Source organism: Bactrocera latifrons, unplaced genomic scaffold, assembly GCF_001853355.1.
Source record: "Bactrocera latifrons isolate USDA-ARS-PBARC rearing strain unplaced genomic scaffold, ASM185335v1 scaffold_76, whole genome shotgun sequence".
Taxonomy (NCBI): domain Eukaryota; kingdom Metazoa; phylum Arthropoda; class Insecta; order Diptera; family Tephritidae; genus Bactrocera; species Bactrocera latifrons.
This window is the reverse complement of record NW_017537445.1, coordinates 52666-73865: the sequence shown is the minus strand read 5'-3', so window position 1 is coordinate 73865 and position 21200 is coordinate 52666. Positions and strand designations below refer to the sequence as shown.

Genomic DNA, 21200 nt, shown 5'->3' with positions numbered 1-21200 from the left:
TATGCTAAATAATACAGTTTTTGCTGATTTGCAATGTTTGTTGTTGTAGCAGTACAAATTGGCACAATAATTTAAATTTTTTTTTATGCAATGTATACATATGTATGTATTAATGTATATGGTTATGCGTGAAAAAAGAAGAATTTATAATGTGGCATGTAACAAAATCTCCACAAAATTTTTTTTAAACAAATAATGAGCACAATTTTACCTTTTTTTTACTTTCAGCAACTCAGGCTTCAGGACTTACGTTTTTGTTTCAAGTTTTTTGTATTTTTTTTGTAATATGAAATTCGTATTTTTTTTAATATAACACTCTGTTTACTTCGTACATTTCGAACATGAGCAATAGTTATTGTTATCATTTTACTGTTTTTAGACCCCCTCTCCCGTGCACAAACTACATACATACGTATGCGTGTGTGTATGCACATAACACTACAAGCCTAAATTACAACAACGAAATGTAATAAACTTAAGACAACTCTTTTTACCATTGAGCTCATGACGAGTGCATGACGCTGCCATTCGTGTAACAGTTTCAAAAATAAGGCATACTTCCTGCTTATTCCTTCCCCTGATATAACTTCTTATACATAAGTATGTAGAAACTTCTAAATGACGCGCACACGCAACATTTTTTTTACAAATAACACACTCTTCCTTTCTAACTTTCTCTCACTGTAGTTAAATTGTAGTTATTTGCAATTTGTGAAACATATGTTGTTGTTTTTTGTTTTTTTTTTTTTTTTCTTTGCTCTAAACTTAATTTACGGCATTTACATATAATTGAAATAGTTAATTTCTCTTAGGAAAATAAATAATTATATGCATTGCTAATATTCGAATTTGACGTATCTCAGAAATTTATAATTATGTATACAATACATGATTTTTGTTCATTACATTTGTGTTTTCGCTTGTTTCGTTTTGTCTTCTCCGTAATACATAAAGTACAAGTATCGATTTGATGTTATAATAAAAAAAATAGTTATATAAAAATAATATACGTCGGGGCAACTTAGAGAGCTTACAGCAATGCCCGCAGTTATGATTTACATTTCTTTTCTAACAACTACGTGGTAACATTGCCAACTGTTTTTACATACTTTCGTTTGATTTACACGCTTTTAAATATATGTAAGTATATATGTGTCGCTTAGTAGTTAGTACATATATATATATATAATACGTCGATTTAATGTGTACAGCTATATATAATTATGTAAAGTTTATCGTCGTGTGAGGCCTGTTACTGGTTTCGGTAAACCGCTACGCTTCATGTTTGTGTTTGTTGTCGTTGGCGGCCGCAAACCAGATGGCTTCGGTATGCCCTTTGAGCCAGTGGTGAACTTAGTCAGATTCAAGGTATTTGTATTTGTTGTATTACTAGTGGCTTTTGTTGCTGTAGTATTAGTACTGTTGGGTTTTCCAACAATTAAACCACCATTTTGTATGCTGCCGCGTGACGAAGCTGAAGACATGCTCTGTAAGAATAACAAATGTATTATTATTTAAACAAAAAAATGTAAACTTCGGCTGCAATGCAGCTTAAAGATCCTTCCAAATAAAAAATTTTCAATACAAGAATCGAGTCAGTTGGTATGACAGATATATGTAACAGTAGTCCGATCTATATAACTTGATCGGCGATTGTAACGCCAAATTTCGTGAAGCAGTCTGTCAAATAAAAAATGTCTCTATAGAAGGACTTCTGTTGATCGGATCATTTTAAATGGTAGCCGTATGCTATAGTTGGCCGATATGAACAATTTCTTCAAGGAATATAGTGTTGGCATGAACAATAATCCACGCCAAATAGTGAAGATATCTTGCCAAATAGGAAAGTTATCCATTCAATGACTTCATTTTTATCGGCCAGTTTGTATGCCGCTTATATGTTATTAAGGTTCCATATCGGCCATTCCGATAAATAAGCAACTTCATGGTGGTAGTGGAAGTGTTCAAAATTTCAGATCGATATCTCAAAAACTAAGACACTACTTCGCGTATATACAGACAGACAGGCTAAATCAACTCAGCCCGTCATGCTGAGCATTTATATATGTACCATAAGTTTATATGTGAATTTATAGGATTTCTGACATTTTCTTATGGGTGTTCTCAACTTCGCGAGCAATCGAATTCGAATGTCACAAACTTAATATGCCCCCTCTGGGTATAAAAATATATAAGTAGTATAATTAAATTACATACATCGGTGGGTGAATGTCGACCGCCATCCGCGTCGATGTCGTTCACTAACGGCGGTTGCGGTAGTGGTGGCATACCCTTAACGGCAAGACTGTTGAGACTGTAGTAAGCGGAGGAAGGACGCACTAAGCCGGCACGTTTGACGCCAGGCGCACGCAGGCCGGACACCAATTTGGGAACTTTGAAGACAGACTCGTCGGCCTGTTTATGTAGAATTTACAAGTTAGGTATTAGCTTGTGTATGGAAATAAATATTTATACATTTACCTGCTGAGGAAGTGTAGAGTTCGACGACAGACCATTTGCAATGCGCTGAAAGTATGAAAAAATACATTTTTATGATTAAATCGAAAGTACAAGTCACAGGAATCAAGCTTACATCATTGGGAGCGCCAGTGCCTTCATCGGCGGTTGGTTTCTTCAAACCGAAACTATTAGCGCGTGGCCCGGGTAAGCCAGTGCCGCCATTAAAACCGAAATTGCTCGATAAATTGTGGAAGGACTTCGATTTTGTGCCCATGGGACTTTTCACTTCAGCTGTTGTTGTGGTTTTTAAAGGTTGCGCGTTACGACTATACTTAGCGGGCTCAACAACAACTGTTGCATTGATGTGTTGAGTGGTATTTAGCGCTGCATGACTGACACTAGCAGTAGGTGGTCGTATACCGAGTGCTGTAGCACGATCCAAGTCGCCAGCCGATGTTGCTTTCACAACAGTAATCTTTTGCAAACCCGATATATATCGCGGACGCGATCGTGAACGTAGCCGGCTAGGTGGTACTGGTGGATTTTCAAGCTCCTCACTGCCACCGTTAGCTGTTGCAGCCGTTAAAGGCGCGCTAACTATTTCCGGCAAATTAGCAACATTTGTTAGTTTGTCTTTCGGCTTTTTGTAGGTAAGGAAATTCGGATTTATTTTTGAAGCGTTGGTTGGACGCGTAAGGGTGCTTTGGCTATCCGTGCACAACTTTAGATTATGCTCAGTTTCAATTTCCGATTTGTTGTTGTTGAAGACAGTCGTACCACCGTCGTCAGTAAGCGAAACGTCGTCATCAATACAAGGCACATTCACTGCTATTAAGTCATCACCGGCATTGCGTGCTTTCACGATTTTGATTGTTTTGAAGCGATCACGATCACGCTCCCGACGTTCGGAGAGTTTATATGTGCCCACACCGTTATAATTCGCAACCGCTATGGTGTTGCTATTTTCAATTGCGCCTTCAGTCTTGCCAAAATTATTTTCTTGCACCTCATTTTTATAATCAGTCTCTTGTTTTGCTACTGCGTCAGCTGCCGCGCAATCCTCTTGTGCATTATCATCTCGCTTATGTACGGTGAACGAGGCACCCAGTGAGCGTGATGGCGATTGCGTATTGCCGCTACCGGCGGAAATCGTTGAGAGATTTATATTATCATAAAGACGACTGCGCCGACTAAGCAACCGTTCGCCTGTGCCGCTGACATTACCAACGCCACTGGCCGCCAACGAAGATGCTGCGGAAGAGACGGATATTGACGCGGACGAGGGTGAGGGTGACGATATGCCAGAAGGTGCCGTACAATCGCTGTTGACGCTAGCAGCTGCATCCGCATTGCGCCGTTGCTCGTATGCGTCGTACGTATGCATTTCTGTTGGCTTATCAGTGGAATCGTCAGTTTTATGTGCCTGTTGCAAAGTTAGCGCTTTTGCTACAGTCGTGCTGTCGCGATGAAAACGTCTTTTTATTGTCTCCAATGATTTCTTCATTTTCACATGCTCCGCATTGACTTCCACTTTGCTGAACTCCTCCAGCATATCCTCGAATTCTTGATCGTTATTGCTAGCCAAAAGCTCCTCTTCGGCATGTGCCAATTCCAACACATTCTGCATTTGTATGTCGGCTGCGCTAGTCTTGTGTCCCACTTGTGTCTCGGGTTTTTCGTAGGTCTCATTCGGATTTTCAAAATCATCTAGCATTTGTTCGATACTCTCAAGTCGCGGTAACGTGCCGGAAAATGTTTTCGTATTCACTTTTTTTACATCACACTCTTGACCGAAAGTTTCACTCAGCACACGCGTGGCATTGGCATTCAATTGCTCTGTTGCAGGCACTATGGGCGAGAGATTCACCTCATCCGCATACAATTTCGACGTTGTTGGTGTATTTAGTTGTGCGCCTGCGTTCAGACCCGCAGCATGTGGTGTTGATTCGTAGAATTTGCGTGAAGTTAAAGCTTCCGCCATATTTTCCGGTGTCTCACAACGCGTTTCCGCAGCTAAACGAGCATCTGGTGTTGACTGTTTGAATTCGTGTGTTGCATTTGCTCTATTCGGTATGCAAACAGTTTCATCCATGTTCCAGGGTCGTTTGAAGGTTTCATTAGCTGGTTTTGTTGGCATTGCTGGTGCTGCATTATCATTACCATTAATATTGTTCTCACATAGACTACTCTCAACCAGTTGGAAAGTTGTATCGCTGATTACCTCATCGCTAAGCAACATTGTACGATGCATAATGTTGCTTTTGCTTTCCGACGCACTGTTGTCAAACACGCCCACTGTGTGTGCATTTGGTGCTGCTATTATACCGTAACGTTGTTGTTGTTGCTGATTGTCCTCTTGCATGCTCTCAGTGGAATTATCCATTGTACTGGAACCTGATGCAGTTTTACTAAAAGCGAGCGATATATCATCGATCTGGCAAATATGTGAATCTTTTATTAGTGTGCCATCACCCGACAGTGTTAACGATTCTAATGCTTTACGGTCGCGTATCATGTCACTTAAAGTATAACCATCACTGGTAGCCTTATTCGCCAAGTTAAATAATTCGCTGCCATTAAGTGTCGGTTCGTTGAAGTCAAGGCTTTGAGTCGATTGTAGGAAGTTAATGTTCGTGAAGTCGGCAGATGTGATTAATGAGTTATTCATGCGTTCCATTGACATCTCCATGGAGGAACATATGGATGATGGCGGTGAGGTGTCTTGCAAAAACGACTTATGCATTGTTGTAACAAGACCACCTATTTCTAAATTTAATGCGGGTTGTGGAGTTGCGATTGTGAACTTGTGTTGCAGCTGTTCATGGTGTGTGGGAAGCACTGTCTGTACGCCATTGTTTCCGGAACTGTGAGACTTAAAAACGATATAAAAAAAGAAGTTACAATTAAGTTAACTAAAAAGATTATATGTAATTACTTAAAGGCGTTATGCCCAACAAAAATTGATTTATGCTGTTTGGAGCGTACAAATTTAGATCGGTCAGTTTGTAGGGCAGCTATTTGCTATAGTGGTCCGATCCGAGTAATATCTTCGGATATTGTACCATTGCCTTACACAATAATCCAAACCGTTCCACGGCAGTCGGGGTCCATTTTTATTCGGACAAGGATTGTTAACTCGTCACCATTCCTCAAAATTACTTCAGGAAAGTGCTTGGCTACAACAACAAAAACGAAATACCCAAATTTCGGCAAGATATCATGTCAAAACACAGGATTTCAATCAATCGGTTTTTATGAGAGCTATATGATATAGTGATCCGATCTGAACGATTTCCTTGAAAAATAATGCATGTCAAATTTCGTAATGATATCTCGTCAAATTAGCCATTTATATTGTTTTCCTAACGGTTAAGTGTTAATCAAAGTTAATTAGTCAAGCCCATAGTTATGGTCGTTCAGTTTACATGGCAGCTGTATGCTATAGCGATTGTTGTTTTCGTAACGGTTATCTACTCTTCGTTAGAGTCTTAAGTTTTCATCGAAGTTAACCAACGGTAAGTCCTGGAAAGAGCTATTTCGACGTGGTCGGACCATAGGGGAGGGGCGCCAGATGTAACCCTACACATCTGACGCTGCTGGGCATAAAAAGAGGTGGTAAGAGTCATATTTAATATGTCTGATCAGCTATAGTGGTCCTAAATGGATGCTCCCAACAAAGCTTCCTGGGGAGAAAAAGACATGTGCAAAAATTCAGACAGACGGACAAAGAGGCAGACATCGCTAAATCGACTTAGCACGACATGCCAGGGTCTCGACGTTTTCTTCCGAATGTCACAAACTACATAGCAATCTTAATATTCATAATTCAGGGTTCAATTCCATAATATATCTAAGAAATACTTACGAAATTTTGCTCTAGATTTTGCGTTGACCTCCTGCGGGGTCGAGTAAACGTTCTTGAATTGAGTTTGTAGGCTAATAAATTATCACCAATTAGTATGTATATCCATGCCATTAGCGTATGTCGGAAATTTTTAGTACCACCAGCACCAAGCGTATGCAGAAAGAATAAACAAACAACAAAATTATTAAGACCCACCATATAAGGAGTAGTACAACTTCTGCAAAAGCGAAACACAACGGTACACTATTTTGACCAATATCGTGTTTGCAAGCTTATGTAGGTGTTCGTGTATATGCATTAATGGATCGCCGGTTTGACTTAATGCAAGAAAAAAAATTATTTTATAGCAATATGTAATTGAGTGAACTGTAAAACACAGTGGGCTTCAAGGCCAAATAGAAAAATTATATAGCAAAAAACATTTATAATATATTTGAAAACATTACGAATGCGTCTTTGCTTTCAATTTTAAAATTGTTGGTAATAATTATTGCAGTGACGGTGCATTTGTTTTGCACGCAGAATCTGAAAACATCTGAATCTGCAAACAATATTATCATTACGCATTATTGCATATACACAAATACCACACAGAAGCAATGGGCCGTTGTTATTTAAATGAAGCTTTACCAGTTTCATACCTTGCTCTTGTTGATACTGTGCTGGTAGAAGACAATTGTTGCTTTTCCATTGCTGCAAAATATTCGAAACGTCATCGTGTGTTTTATCTTCCAAACAACTGTATACGCCAATCAATAGAGAGAAAACAAAACAAATATGAAGTTAATTGCCTAAGAGCTAGTTTTGTCGTATACGTACATAAAAGAATCATCTTTTAGCGCTTCATCGATGTCCAAAATATCCATCGCTACAATATTTAATTTGAACTGCTTAAGTTGTTTAATATTTGTTTTATGTGTCGCCACTTTTATGTCACATCCACCCGTTACAATTTTCAGTAGAGGGTTTTTGCTACTGCCTTGTATATTGCTTCGGTTTATTTACTTCCTAACGTATATTTTATAAAACCAAACGAAATCGCACAATCTTAAAAGAAAAAAAGAAAGCTACGACGAAAAAAATACTATGGTTATTATGCCCGTTCTCAATTAGGTGAGAAAAAATTTTATTACTCATTCATTTTCAAAACGTTTGTTTATAGAATTTTTACACAATTTACGCAAATATTATGCAATTTCCAATTCCAATGGCAATTTTACCTATTTCTAGCGGTAATTATTTTATTTCAAACTAATTATTCACCTTTTTCTTTCATCAACTGAAAATATGCAGCTCTCCCCAAAAGTTTTATCCAGCTGCTCGTTGGGCGATGACAAAGAACTGACTAGTGGTGAGCTTAAATTATTATAATGTTGCCTAGAAATTTATCGAGTGTAGTGCTCTCTATTATCGAATATTAAATATTACTTGCAAATAATTATATATTGAAAAGACTTAATTATAAATGCACAAGTATTATAAAAAAGTAAATCTAACAATTTTATGACATCATTTTTTATATAAGCTTAAAATTTGGAGTATTAAGACAAACTGTTAATGGTAACAATATGTTTTTTTGTGTTTGATGTAATCTAATATATAATTATTAGGTATACAACTTTGCTTCCGCCGTTTACCAATAGATGTCTCTCGGGTCAAGCACTGGTCGATTAAATCGTTTTATATCGATCTTGGACATTTGTGTCAATATTTGTAGAGATCGGTTTGCATTCAAAATTTATTCTAAACTGAAAATGCACTTTTTGAGGCGAAATCTCGACATTTGCGGGAAATTTTGCTCTTCTTTTCCAATTCCAAGAAAAGTGCAGCTGAGGCTCATCGAATGCTCTCGGATACGTACGATGAGGCTGTCCTAAGAGAAAGAACATGTCGCAAATGGATTCAACGTTTTAAGAATGGTGATTATGATGTCGAAGAAAGGCATGGTGGTGCAGCTGCTTCAAAGGCACAACCGAAAGTAATTTTAACATCGCATTGTAACTGGCGGCGGTCATGGGAAAAGTCTGGACATGCCTCCACGTCGACGTCATGCTCTGAATTTGGTGGGACCAGCTGGGGGTGATATATTTTGAGCTGCCAAGTGAAACCATCACAGGAGATCTATACCGAACGCAATTGATGCGTTTAAGCCGAGCACTAAAAGAAAAACGGCCACAGTACGAGGTACGAGGAAAGACACGATAAAGTCATTCTCCAGCATGACAATGCTCGGCCTCACGTCGCAAAGGTGGTCAAAAAATATTTGGAGACGCTGAAATGGGAGGTCTCACACCACCCGCCGTATTCTCCAGACGTTGCTCCATCTGACTACCACTTGATCCGATGACATACGGTCTAGCTAACGGGCACTTAAGTTATGAAGAAGTCAAAAATTGGATTCATACTTGGATCGACTCGAAAGATGAGGAGTTCGTCACGGAATACACATGCTGCCAGAAAGATAGTCAAAAATAGTAGCTAGGGACGGAAAATATTTTGAATATAATTTTTGTAACCGTTTTTACACAATAAAGCCTTAACTTTACAAAAAAAAATGCCTAAAAGATGAAATTTGTTAAATTTCTAAAATAACAGACAATACTTTGTTTAAGGGGGAAGTACAGTTAATACAGGTTTTATGATTGCTTTTGATGAAAAAGTAAAAGTCTATGTCTAAAAACAATTGGTAGGTTTTAAAATGATATTTGAATGATACAATGTTATGTTTAATGTAAAAATACGGAAATAACAGCAATTACTCCGGAAAAAGTTATGTTTTGGTTCCCTCAACACTCGATATTGGATCATCTCAAAGCAAAAAATTAAAATTTTTGCATTATAATTGCTTGAAAAGGATGCGGAAAATTTCGAAATGTTTCCCTTTTCGGGTGCTCTTTTAAGGTTTTGTGCCAAAAAATCTATTTAGGTAAGTTGTGGGTAAACGATTCAAAGTTTTTAATACGATATAATAAGTGCATAAGACAGGTATGTATTAAATAACTCGTGTTTTTTGCTCTAATCGACTTAGAATTGTGGGACAACATTCGTGATATGTAATGCATTAATAAAAACGAACTCTATTCCCCCTTAGGTCGAACAATAATTCCTTTTAAATTTTTGTACGGAATAATTTTGGTAGTGCTCGAAATTAGTATTAATAAATAATTAAATTTTAGTTTTTTCTTACACATGCCATATTTGTATCTAAATTATTTGTACCGCATGAACACCCCTTATACAATTACTTCCTTTACATTCCACAAACAAATGAAAGTTCCATCCCTTTCACTCTTGTTATAAGTCGAACACGTACATAATTGATAAGGCTGTATTTATTTACTGTTTCAATTTTCACGCTATAGCGTTTCTATTGGTCCTTGTCTTTGTTTTTAGACACCTTTTGACAACGCGAATGGTTCCAAAATCCACATATTCACCTTTTATTAATTGAAAGTAGATGAACTCAAAAGTATTACGGGACAAGTTGATTACAAAAATTTAAAAGCCGCTAATTTCGGATATAATAACAAAAAATCATAGCATTTGTGAATTTATTGATTACTCCGTGTTTTCAGTGATTGGTTTTTATAAAAATTATAATTTCCTTGAAGGATCAACCACGTTGTAGAAATTAAGTAAGTTGCCATCATAATAGAAGTGGGTTACTGCGTGTATAAGCAGCTGTGCGCAAGATAGCGTCGCTGCCTTGATTGCAATAAGTATAAATTGTTCGAGAAGTAGAAGTCTTTTTTGGAACTACACGTTTAAATGTTTGAACAATAACGAAAGTAAAATGCAAAGCACAATGTTGCGGTAGTGTTAGAAAATTACCACAATAATTTTCTCCATTAAGTAAAACTATGTGTGAATAGATGTACATCAAAGTTATAAATGCTTTTGACGACGGAAAATTGAAAAAAAAAAATGTGACTACCGCTGCTATCAAGAACGTGGCTTTTGCGCGTGTTTTCCTACATATATGTATAATTTGTTCAGGTAAATTAAACGCGTTTTACCATCGGCATATAATACCAAATGAAATTCGCTAAAGTAAAAGTGGCTTAAAAAAGAGCAATGATATATTGATTAAAAATACGTGCTTAGAGATATATGTATGTTATGTTAATTGTACGCTTCGAAATAACGAGTTAAAAGCTTTATATTCTAGTTTCTGCAATGCAAAAATTACTCAGTTTGTGATTGGCGAGAGTCTTTGTTTATGAAATGATGTTACAAGGGGGGTTTTTTACGTATCAACTTCGCTGTGATGCCACGTTAAAATTACTGAGTTGCACATATGTGCATCTGTATGCTTTGATTACATCAAAGCGCAGTTACATATGAAACAGAGAAAGTTTACAAAACCTGTTGCCTCACAATTTGTTTTCATCCTGTTTTCTTTAACGGCATTTACAACATACCGAAATTTAAGTTGAATAAAATTTAACTTTGTGGCCTGGAAGAATACCGTTTCCGTTTTTCCAAAGCGATTCCAAAGCAAAGGTGGTCCGCTAAAAATTGTAAACAGTGAACACTGAAAATATATTGTGTAAATTTGCTTGTGAAATAGGTGTACTTCGTATAATTAAAACACTCAAATAGTATCGGAAAGAATCACTTTTTGAAAACGTATATATTTGTCATATACTGTAAAAATATAACCCGACAATATAATACATTAAACGTAATTTCTTACAGTTGGTGATCACCTAGATTAAAAATAAATTATAAACAATATGGCTCGAGGACATCAAAAGCTTCAGTCTCAAGCTAAGGCTCAAGAAAAGCAAGCAAAAATGAAAAAACAACAAGGTCATAGTGCCAACGATCAGAAGAAGGCAGCACAAAAAGCGCTCGTTCATGTGTGCGCTGTTTGCAAGGTACATTAAATAATTTTTGATTATACATACCTAAATACTTATTAATCATATATAATTACAGTCTCAAATGCCCGATCCAAAAACTTACAAACAACATTTTGAGAATAAGCATCCCAAAAATGAAATGCCACCTGAATTAAAAGATGTGTAAAATTTGCTGTTTTAATCATTCTGGCTGCAGTTAATATACTCCAAATTGATATATTTGAATAAATATTATAGAAACGAAGCCAGGAGCTACCCACAATTGACGAACATGTGTATTATTGCTAAAGCAAATAAAAGGTCTGCTCTTGCGATAACATAGCTAATTTTTTTTTGTATTTGTTTTGTAGAGTTTTAAAAAACACTCAAACTATTTTCTTTTTTTTGTTAAATAATTAATAAAAATGTAACCCAGACGTATCAATTATGATGTGTAAATTTTGTAGCGGTCTGCATACCGACCAATATACAGTTATTTACTACTGCCGTACTGCTTCGCTTCAGTTAAATTCAAATGTGGTTAACTCAAATTAATAGTTCTTAACATTGATAAAGCTGTTTGATTGTATTTTTTTCATATATATATAAATACAAACATATTACACAGAATTACAATTTTTTAAAATTGCAAGATTATATTCGTAGATATATACATCTAAGATTAATAATAGCAAAAGGCAAAAAATATATTTAGTATTGTATCACACAAGCATGCATACATACATACACAATTTTGTACTATATAAATTGCATATTGATATAATATAAGCAATTACTCCCCGCATTGGCTCATATTTTTCTCCTGTGTAAATTTGCCTTTGTATTTTAACGTAGAAAAATTATGTTGTAATTGATTTATGAAAAAATTCAATAAATATTATTTAAAAGAAAATTTGTCGAAAGGCTGATTTTAAAAATTGTCCGTTGTATTAAATGCTATGGTCACTGTCATATGATAAAAAACTTTATGAGAATACTTAAAAACCAGTGAATAAATTCCTTCTTGACTTATATTGAAGTCCATAAACTTAGACTCAGTTTTATTGCCATATTTTCGTAAACGTCAGCTAATATTATATTAAAAACTCTTCGTTCTTACTTTTTTTTTGCCAAAAAACATATACCAACTTTCATTAGGATATCTAATTTTTTACTCAACTTATAGCTTGCGCGGAGGAACAAGAGACAGACAGACAGTCAATCGGATTTCAACTTCTGATCATTTCATTATATATGGGGTAGCCGAAAAAGTCTTTTCATATTTCTAAAAAAAAACTTTAAATAATTTTTTATATTTATACTAATAAATAAATAAATATGTACCACTTTAGTCTTTCGCGTAATTCTTTATTATTTTCGCTAATTTTTGAACACCTGTAACTTTTTTCTACTTCCCCGATTTTAATGTTTTTGGTTAAAATCTCACCTTTCCTACACTATATGGTATATATGAAAAAAATTTTCGACTACCTATATCTAATTCGATTAATTTTGTGCCGTTGGGGGAACAAAACCAAGAGTAATATAATAGTAAAACATTTCCTAAATTATATCACGCTCACTCGACAGAGTGAAAATGGTTAAATTGTATGATAATCCGGACCACTCTCTAAATAACATACATCTGCGATTTGCACTGCCCGCTGTTAGGTGGAATACTATTATATATCTCAAGAAGTATTAGATCAATTTTAACAAAATTTATTTATTTATTTATTTAGTTAAGTCTATGAAAATTAATTCTTACAGACTAATGGAAAATTAGGAAATAAAATAATTCAATTAAAAGTACATAAGTAATTAACTTAAACTAAAAAACCGAATTTAGGGTATTAATGAAGGATACACTAGAGTGAGAAAAATCAAGAAGAGCTTTTTCGGAAATCGAGTTAAACTCTCGCATAGCACGCTTGTGAGGAACATATTCAGCAAAGTTAGTACTTTCCTTTATATAATAAAATGGGGAAATAGATCTGAGACCCCAACGTTGTTGAAGTTAATTTTCCCTAATAAATAGGGACAGTTAATACCTCCATTATTAACATTAAAAACAAATGAAAGGCAGAGAACGGACCGACGATTTKCCAGTAGTTTAAGATGTAAAAGCAATAAACGGGATGTATACGATGGTATTGGGTCAATAAACTTAAGGGAGCGGAGAGCAAATTTAAGAAAAATCTTTTGGATGGACCGAACAAAGCATGTATACAGTAATTTTAACGTATTGGGGTCGGAAAAATTTAAAGCATTGCGACGGACAAAGCCGAGTACAGAGAATGATTTAGAAGTTATATAGTTGATGTGAGTACTGAAAGAAAATCATTGCGACGGACAAAGCCGAGTACAGAGAATGATTTAGAAATTATATAGTTGATGTGAGTACTGAAAGAAAATCTGTTGTCAAAGATTACCCTAAGATCTTTGATTTCAGTAACGCATTTGAGGACGCAATTAGAAATATTGTAACTTTTGAGGATAAGATGTTGCGTCCCCTACCATAAGATATCTGAGAGCATTTATCTGGATTCAGAAAAAGCTTCGATTTCAGGCACCAATCATAAAAAGTATCAATATCACGTTGAAGTTTGAATACATCCTGAGAGTTTTTGATTATTGCAAAAATGTTTAAATCATCTCCCTATAACAGAAAGTTAGCGAAAGAGAAGCAGCAGGAAATGTCATTGATAAACAGCACAAAGAGAAGTGGACCCAAGACGCTTTCTTGTGGCACTCCCGCAAGGAATGAATCAGATGACACTCCATCGTCTATTGTGCAGATATGATTCAATCCACTGCAAGAAATCCGAGTGAAATCCTAAAGATGATAATTTTTTGATTAGAATTTTGTGTGAAACTTTATCAAAGGCTTTAGAGAAGTCTGTGTAGACACAATCCACCTGAAATCCAGCGGAGAATGCAGACATACAATATTCGCTAAAAACCGCTAAATTTGAGACAGTGGAGCGCCCAGGGACAAACCCATGCTGATTGACATTAATTATAGATTTTACTGCAAAAAATAATTTATTTTTAACAGAATACTCAAAAATTTTCGAAACAGTAGAAAGTTTGGAGATAGGCCTGTAATTGGAGACTACGTCTTTTCTACCACCTTTCAGAATAGGGGTAATGCGTGTCAATTTCCACTCAGAAATAAAATTCCCTGAGGAGAGAGACTTATTGAAGATGACCATGAGAGGATATACCAAGGCAGTACAATTTTTTATAAGTACAGGTGGAAGCCCATCCAAGTCCAATTTGGGAGAAGACTTAATATCAGAAATAGCCTTGGCAATATCATCCACAGTGTGCCAAAATTTATGGATGGGAAGTTATTGGCCGAATGAGTGGAACTAATACCAGGATCGTCGTGAACATAATTCGATTGGAAAAATTCAGCACACAGGTTGGAGATGTCGCCAGGTGTGCACGCGGACTTATCACACCAGCTTAAAGCAGAGGGAATGGTCGAACACGCTCTTCTAGATTTTACAAAGTTCCAAAAGAGCTTAGGGTTCGACTTGATTGAAGACTCTGTATTATTCATAAACCTTTTATAGAGAAACTTGTCCAATTCATTGAACGGTTTTGTGTAGTGCTGGTATTGAACAAAGGAAACATGAGATTTAGTTGAAGAGAATTTTCTGTAGTATTTATTTCTAAGATTTTTTAAACGTCTGAGGGCCTTATTGTACCAAGGCAACTTTTATGGTTGTGCATGTTTGAGCGGGATATTATAATGACGAAATTCCTTAATTGATTTCTTGAAAATCGAGAAACTATTAGCTGTATCCAGTCCCGACAGTAAATAATCCCATTTAATCTCACAAAGCAGATTATTGAGTCCGTCAAAATCACAAAATGCAAAATTAAACCTAAGCCCGGTGGGTTTAACATGAGCAAAAAGATAAGTATCCACCTCAAACGTTAGTGGAGAATGATGAATGGTGGCCGGAGTAATTGAAGAGAATCCGTCAAGAAACCTAAATTTTAAATTATCACTGAGAAAGACTAAGTCAAGAAAACGATCGAGACTATTTGAATATGACTTAATTTGAATCAGATTGAGACTAAGCAGGCTATCAACGAAAAATAACTCCTGAGAAGATGAAAGATTATAGGGAATAAGGGCAGGACTATAGGAAAAACCAGACCAGACGATATTGCTTAAATTAAAGTCACCCAAAACACAAATATTATTCTCTTTCACCATATTTAATACCAGCGAGGAAATGTTATTAGCGTGCGACTCATACAACTCTAGGGGACTATTAGGAGGGATGTACGAGACTACAATGAACAGAGCGCCATTGATACAAATACACAGTTGGTCCAGATAAGAATCATCATTATCAAGCATAATTAAGCGAAGTCGAAATTTGCGATGAACTGCTAGGATCACACCACCCCCTCTTAAACAGCCAGTTTTTACATGATCTCTGTCCTTACGAAAAACATAATAGAGATTTGAATGAAAATATTCACTATCAAAGTAGCGGGATTCAACCAAGTCTCAACAATCACGATAATATCGTAATCCAAATGTGAAGCAAAGTTGCGAATAATATTTGATTTACACCTAGTACCCGATAAATTTAGGTAGTAAACTTTAAGACAGGAGTCAGTTGAGGAAGGTGACGCATGGATAAAATCGTGATTAACAGGCGCATCAACTAATCCGCAATGCTGTTTTCCCCTCCCTTTGGAAAAAACTTAAAGGGACGCAACTTGATGCCAGAAGGCCACACTGAAGAGGAGAAAACGGCATTAAAAAAGATGGGGACACACCTAACTTAAAGTTTATCCCCTTAAGATTATTAATATTCGTATCTTTCTTAACTAATTTATAAACAAACGCGCTTCAAAGTTTTCGCTTTTGCCCAAGCGCTCATATATCTGCTAGACGCTCAGTGACTATTTCCCTTCTAGCTTCGATAATATTGCGAATTCCCTTTTATAACTTTGGAGACATATTTTTAGATCATTTTTAAAGAGATTTAAGCAACAAAAAAAGAAAAAAAACTCGATTATTTGCAGCTTCTAAAGCAGGCTCCCCCTTTAATAAAGATTTCGTATCAGAATTTATTGATCTTATAAAAAATGAGTTGGCAATTTGGCAAACGTAAATTGATAAATATAAAAATAAAATTGAGAAAAATAAAAGTTGGAATAACTTATTAATGAAATACAAAGAAATAGATAAAAGTGCTACATTTGAAATAAATTCCAAGAAATGTTCCGCTTGCCTTTCGCACATGGTCACTGTGTGGAAAACGAACGGTAAATGGATTTGTATGTGATGTATGGCAAAACGATTTCATACTGTTGGTCTGTCTGTCCGTCCATGCAAGCTGTAACATGAGTAAAAATTTTGATTTGATGAAACTTGGTATGTGGATTCCTTGGTACAAAACAAATTTCGTAGATGGCGTAATCGGACCGCTGACTAATATAACTAATATCAGGATTTTCGAACATCCGGCTGACTTTACTCTATATGATTAAAATTAAATTATTATTAAATTATTTCCAACCCAAACTTAGCCCTTGCTTAATTGTTTTAATTGATTATTTGAGGGTATGTGAGACCGTGATAGAAATATAAAGAAAAAGTCCAAAAATTATTTCGACAATATCCGAAGCTACAATTCTGTATATGCTTTGATCATTTCGGAAACCAATATTGCATATGGTCGTGCTCTAAATGACGAACAGTTGTATTTTTGCGATGCTATTTTAATGAGACAAATTTCAGTTGAATTGGTGAAAAATAATTGATTTGTTGGTTTATTTTGTACAATGAACCAACATTGCACATGAATTGTGATACAGATATACGAATATATAATGATGCAACTCGAACCGATGTTGCCGTTATTTTTCGAAGATTATTGTTTACGCTGAAGTTCATTTCCTAAGTTCGTTTCTTTGTTTCCTGCTTTCACTGCATGCAGCGATTTGATTTAATGATGGCTGAGGAGAGGAATTTTTTTGACAAGAAAGGATTAGGCCAAAAACCAGAAATAAACAAATAATGCTACATGAGTATAAGCTACAAATTTTAATATTTTATAATTTTTTTTGTAAATTGTTTTCTACAATATTCTTTAGATTTTGTTCAAATTCTTCAATAATTTCGGACACTGGGGATCCACTCGATTATTTAGTTTGAACCCATCCGTAAAGGTGTTTATGCCTGCATTCCAGCCCACCTCGCTCTTCCCCAGTCTTCTCTGGAAGGGATGGCAATATTGCGAATCGAATTTAAATTATATTCTATAGAGTTTCGAAAATCCGTGATAGCGGTAGGATCGGGAACTTAGTAGGCATCTCTGAATGCCGCTTATTACAGGGATTAATTGGGAGCATATCTGTTACTAATAAATGTAAAATAACGTTTAGTGCCTGATTCCACTGATGCATACATTGTTTGCTCTTTGTGTACCTTCCGTATGCCTTACCGCGTATTTATTTTCCATTATTGGCCACCATACTAATATACCATATGTCATAATTGGTCTAATAAATCCACCATGGGCTCCACCATACTTTTGCAGGTTTAAAGTGCTGTAGCTACTTTCTTCACCTTAGCGTCTAAGTTAGATTAAAAACTCTGTCTTGCTAGCATTAAAGTTTGGTCCGCACGATACGGCCCAACGATCAATAAGTGTTTGATTAAGGTTGCGAGGGTATTCGGGAATTTACCGCTAACCGAAAGCACCACATCGTCAGTGTAGGCCACAAGATGTACCGTCTTCTTTTCTAGACCCACTAGCAATTTATTCACTGTTAAGAGCCGGAAATAAGTAAGTAATAATAATAGATAACTAAGTCCTCTGTCTATTTTGAGTATGTATGGATTGTATTTAAGCCCAAAATTTAACAAATTATTATTATTATCTGTGAAAGGGAGTTGTTTTATGTATATCGAGGGTACAAAGTATTTGTATGTAGATGTGCATACATATAAGTTTTAGCGTAATGTCAAGTGACGAAAGGTGATCGCTACATTATTCTTACGTTATTAGAATTTGAGCGTTTCTGGCCCGGTTAGTGAGATAACGTGAAAACAAGCTAATATGTCATATGAAAAGTAATTCACTAACTATTTCAATTTTACAACTTTCGATACCACTTTAGTAAAAGTATTTGTCCCTTGTTTCAAAATAGGCGACAGTCTCGGTGATTACCTCATCATTGTCTCAAATTTTTTTTCCAGTTAGCATTCGTTTTAGATCTGAGTACAAATGTTAAAATCCGGGAACTCTAATTTGGCACAGGGGATCGCAGTAGCAATGGGCACCTGTGGGAAATGTTTTTTTTTAAAGTTGGGCAACTCTTTTATAAGTTGTTCTTCTAAATCACTAAAACTATAATAAACAAATTTGCCTTACACAAGTATTCTTGTAACTAAGAAGGACAGTATATATTAAAATCTGTTCAAAACTACTAAAAACGTAATAAATTACTAACTAAAAAGGCCAGAGACTTTAAATTTTACCACCGAGATGATATGAGCAAGCTTTATCGGATTTAGCGCGAAAATTGGTGATGGGCATGAGCCCTCATATATAAAGATTTCCGAACTTTCGGGTGACATCGGCCAATATGTGAGTTATTTCAATGAAAATTATTGAGCGTGTTTTAGTCATAACAGTAGGTATATTTTTGTACCTAAACTATATCGGGCATTGAACCCCATTTGTATATGTGAGTTTTAGATTAAGTTTGTCATCACTGGAGCAACTGCTTGCAGCAGCGTATCCTCCTGACTCGCGCTAACATTGAGTCCAACCCGGGCCCAGATAAATTTGTCTGCAGTGTATGCGCAAAAGGCTCCATGCAAAGGTCAGGTGTAACCATCTTAAGACACTCTTTACGGTCTCTAGGGCTGTTCCAGCAGTTCGCGCACTGCGCCGCTACTCCACCCGAGTGGTCAACAAAGGACTGCTACGGTCTATAGGAGCCTCCCAACCTTCATCCCACTCCCGGCCTGCCACAGCACTTGAGTGGAATATGTCGTACGTTATCCTATGCTCCAAACCCCTAGAGCAACCGTCAAATGATCGTAGGGGGATAAAGAAAATTATGGCTACCTGTAATAGCTCACCCGACATTACCATTGCTGGTGGTGGTCTGATAAATAGCATAACCTGGCCTATGATAACTCTCGCATCAGACCATTTGCCTATAATGATTTCGCAGTTGCTACTGCTCACTTCATACCTGTTGGAATCGCGAAACTCCGCCGCAATTTTCCAGTCGAAGTAGCTGTTTTAGCGCGACACTTACGCCATGCCACATCCTGTGATGTTCGAATAAATTATCTCCATTTGGATATTCGGTAAATGGTAAATAAACATAAGCGGACAAAATGGATAGAGCACCTTAAGTCGTGTAACCTTTTCATCGGCGTGAGTAAGCTTTGGACTACTGTAAAGGCTTTGTCTAACCCGAATTCAATTCAATGACTATGCCTCTTCGAACCCGAAGAAGTGCGCGAGATATTTTATCCGACAATCACTACACACTCTTCGGTAGGCAAAGAAAAGCGATGTGTTACTCGACGGCTGTGTAAAATGCCGAAAGACTGCGAACCACTTAATACCGAAGAGTATATTCGAAGTGTTATCAATAAAGAAAAATCCTCTAAATCTATTGGCCCTGATGGAATAAACATACTATGTTAAAGCACCAAGGCTTGACGTTAGTAAGCTACCTCACCTAGGTCCTTAACCTGTCGCTGACCATTTTTCCAATAGCCGATGTGTGGAAAATCGGAAGAGTGGTCCCTTTAATGAATCCTACGAAAGCCGTCAACAAATGCGAGTCTTATCGCCCGATAACTCTCTTTTCCCCAATAGTGAACACATTTGAGGCCTTGCTACTACCGACATTCACTCACCACCTGAGCCCAGCAAATCACTAGCATGGCTTCTCAAAGTGCACAGCACTAAGTGTGATTAATGCCTAGATAGTTCATGACTTCAACCAAAAACCGCCCTGTGAAAGGAATATTCTCGTAGAGAGGACACCGAACAATTCACGCTCTCTCCAGAGATAAAGAGGTGGACCACGAATTATCTAAGAGGTCGGCAATCATCCGTATTGTTTTGAGATACAAATTCCAAATTAGAAGAATTAAACAGGGGGTTCCGAAGAGTATTGTTCTTTCCCCGTTGCTGTTTAATTTGTGTATGTTTTCAAACTCTCTCAACTACGAGATGGAATTTTCATCACCACGTACACTGTTGATTTCCCGAAGTCATTGTCGATGACAAATGTATGCTCAAAAGTAAACGGCTATCTCTCCGACCTTTCCCGCACTTTCGCTGCAAGGAGCCTAACACTTCTTTCTATATTAAATCCACAGCGAACATATTCACAAATATCTGATCTTAATATTGCAGTCGACGGTTAAAATTCCGACTGTCAATAACGCTAAGATTTTAGGCGTGGCAATAGTCAGTCTTTGCTCTTTCACTTCTTATACATAAGTACGACTGCGATTATTGCCGGAACATAATCTTCAAGACTCTAGCCGGCATCACATGGGGAAAAGACAAAGGGACGTTGATGGCAACATACAAGGCAATCTGCCGGCCGGTCCTCACCTACGCTGCCTCAATATGGTCGCCTGACCTTATTGACAGCTTGGCCGGTCGGAAGGAATTCGGAGTGCATTCGCATCTCGATAATTAAAACAAGAAACAACTTTAACTTGGGTTGCACCGAAGCTAAATACCCTTCGCAGGTGCATTTCTGTTAGTAACTATGAGTTCAGTTTGTATGGAAGCTATATGCTATAGTAATCCGCTCTGAACAATTTATTTGGAGATTATATAATTACGTTAAGCAGTAATCCAAATTTCGTCAAATGTGAAAGTTTTCCATACAAGAACTTGATTCCGATCGTTCGGTTAGTATGGTAGCTATATGTTATAGTGGTCCGATATCGGCAGTTCCGACAAATGAGGTCTTGAAGAGAAAATGACGTTTGTAAAATTTCA

At 36.5% G+C, this 21200-nt stretch overlaps 2 protein-coding genes across 3 annotated transcripts; one reads left to right on the top strand and one right to left on the bottom strand.

The window, feature by feature from the left end:
* Positions 1-660: 660 nt before the first annotated feature.
* LOC108976425 lies at positions 661-7664 on the bottom strand. The gene is made up of 8 exons (XM_018945520.1): positions 7589-7664; positions 7145-7392; positions 6967-7064; positions 6326-6396; positions 2594-5332; positions 2482-2526; positions 2218-2415; positions 661-1487 (listed from the first exon to the last, which is right to left on the bottom strand). The coding sequence occupies exons 2-8, from the start codon at positions 7189-7191 to the stop codon at positions 1233-1235; spliced, it is 3453 nt and encodes a 1150-aa protein (XP_018801065.1). The 5' UTR covers positions 7192-7392; positions 7589-7664; the 3' UTR covers positions 661-1232.
* Positions 7665-9751: 2087 nt separating this feature from the next.
* Positions 9752-12082, top strand: LOC108976394 (zinc finger protein 706-like). Of its 2 annotated transcripts, none has more exons than XM_018945456.1 (3): positions 9752-9960; positions 11024-11205; positions 11267-12082. In XM_018945456.1, the coding sequence occupies exons 2-3, from the start codon at positions 11062-11064 to the stop codon at positions 11354-11356; spliced, it is 234 nt and encodes a 77-aa protein (XP_018801001.1). In that variant the 5' UTR covers positions 9752-9960; positions 11024-11061; the 3' UTR covers positions 11357-12082. The 2 variants fall into 2 exon arrangements, with proteins under 2 accessions (XP_018801001.1, XP_018801002.1); XM_018945457.1 differs by lacking the exon at positions 9752-9960 and adding an exon at positions 10845-10954.
* Positions 12083-21200: the final 9118 nt, after the last annotated feature.

Coding starts and splice junctions, on each gene's coding strand:
- LOC108976425 (XM_018945520.1), bottom strand. CDS start 7,191: ATGGATATTTTGGACATCGATGAAGCGCTAAAAGATGATTCTTTTAT. Junction 6,397..6,966: donor ACAGTATCAACAAGAGCAAG/GTATGAAACTGG, acceptor ATAATTTATTAG/CCTACAAACTCAATTCAAGA. Junction 2,527..2,593: donor GCACTGGCGCTCCCAATGAT/GTAAGCTTGATT, acceptor TCATACTTTCAG/CGCATTGCAAATGGTCTGTC.
- LOC108976394 (XM_018945456.1), top strand. CDS start 11,062: ATGGCTCGAGGACATCAAAAGCTTCAGTCTCAAGCTAAGGCTCAAGAA. Junction 11,206..11,266: donor ATGTGTGCGCTGTTTGCAAG/GTACATTAAATA, acceptor ATATAATTACAG/TCTCAAATGCCCGATCCAAA.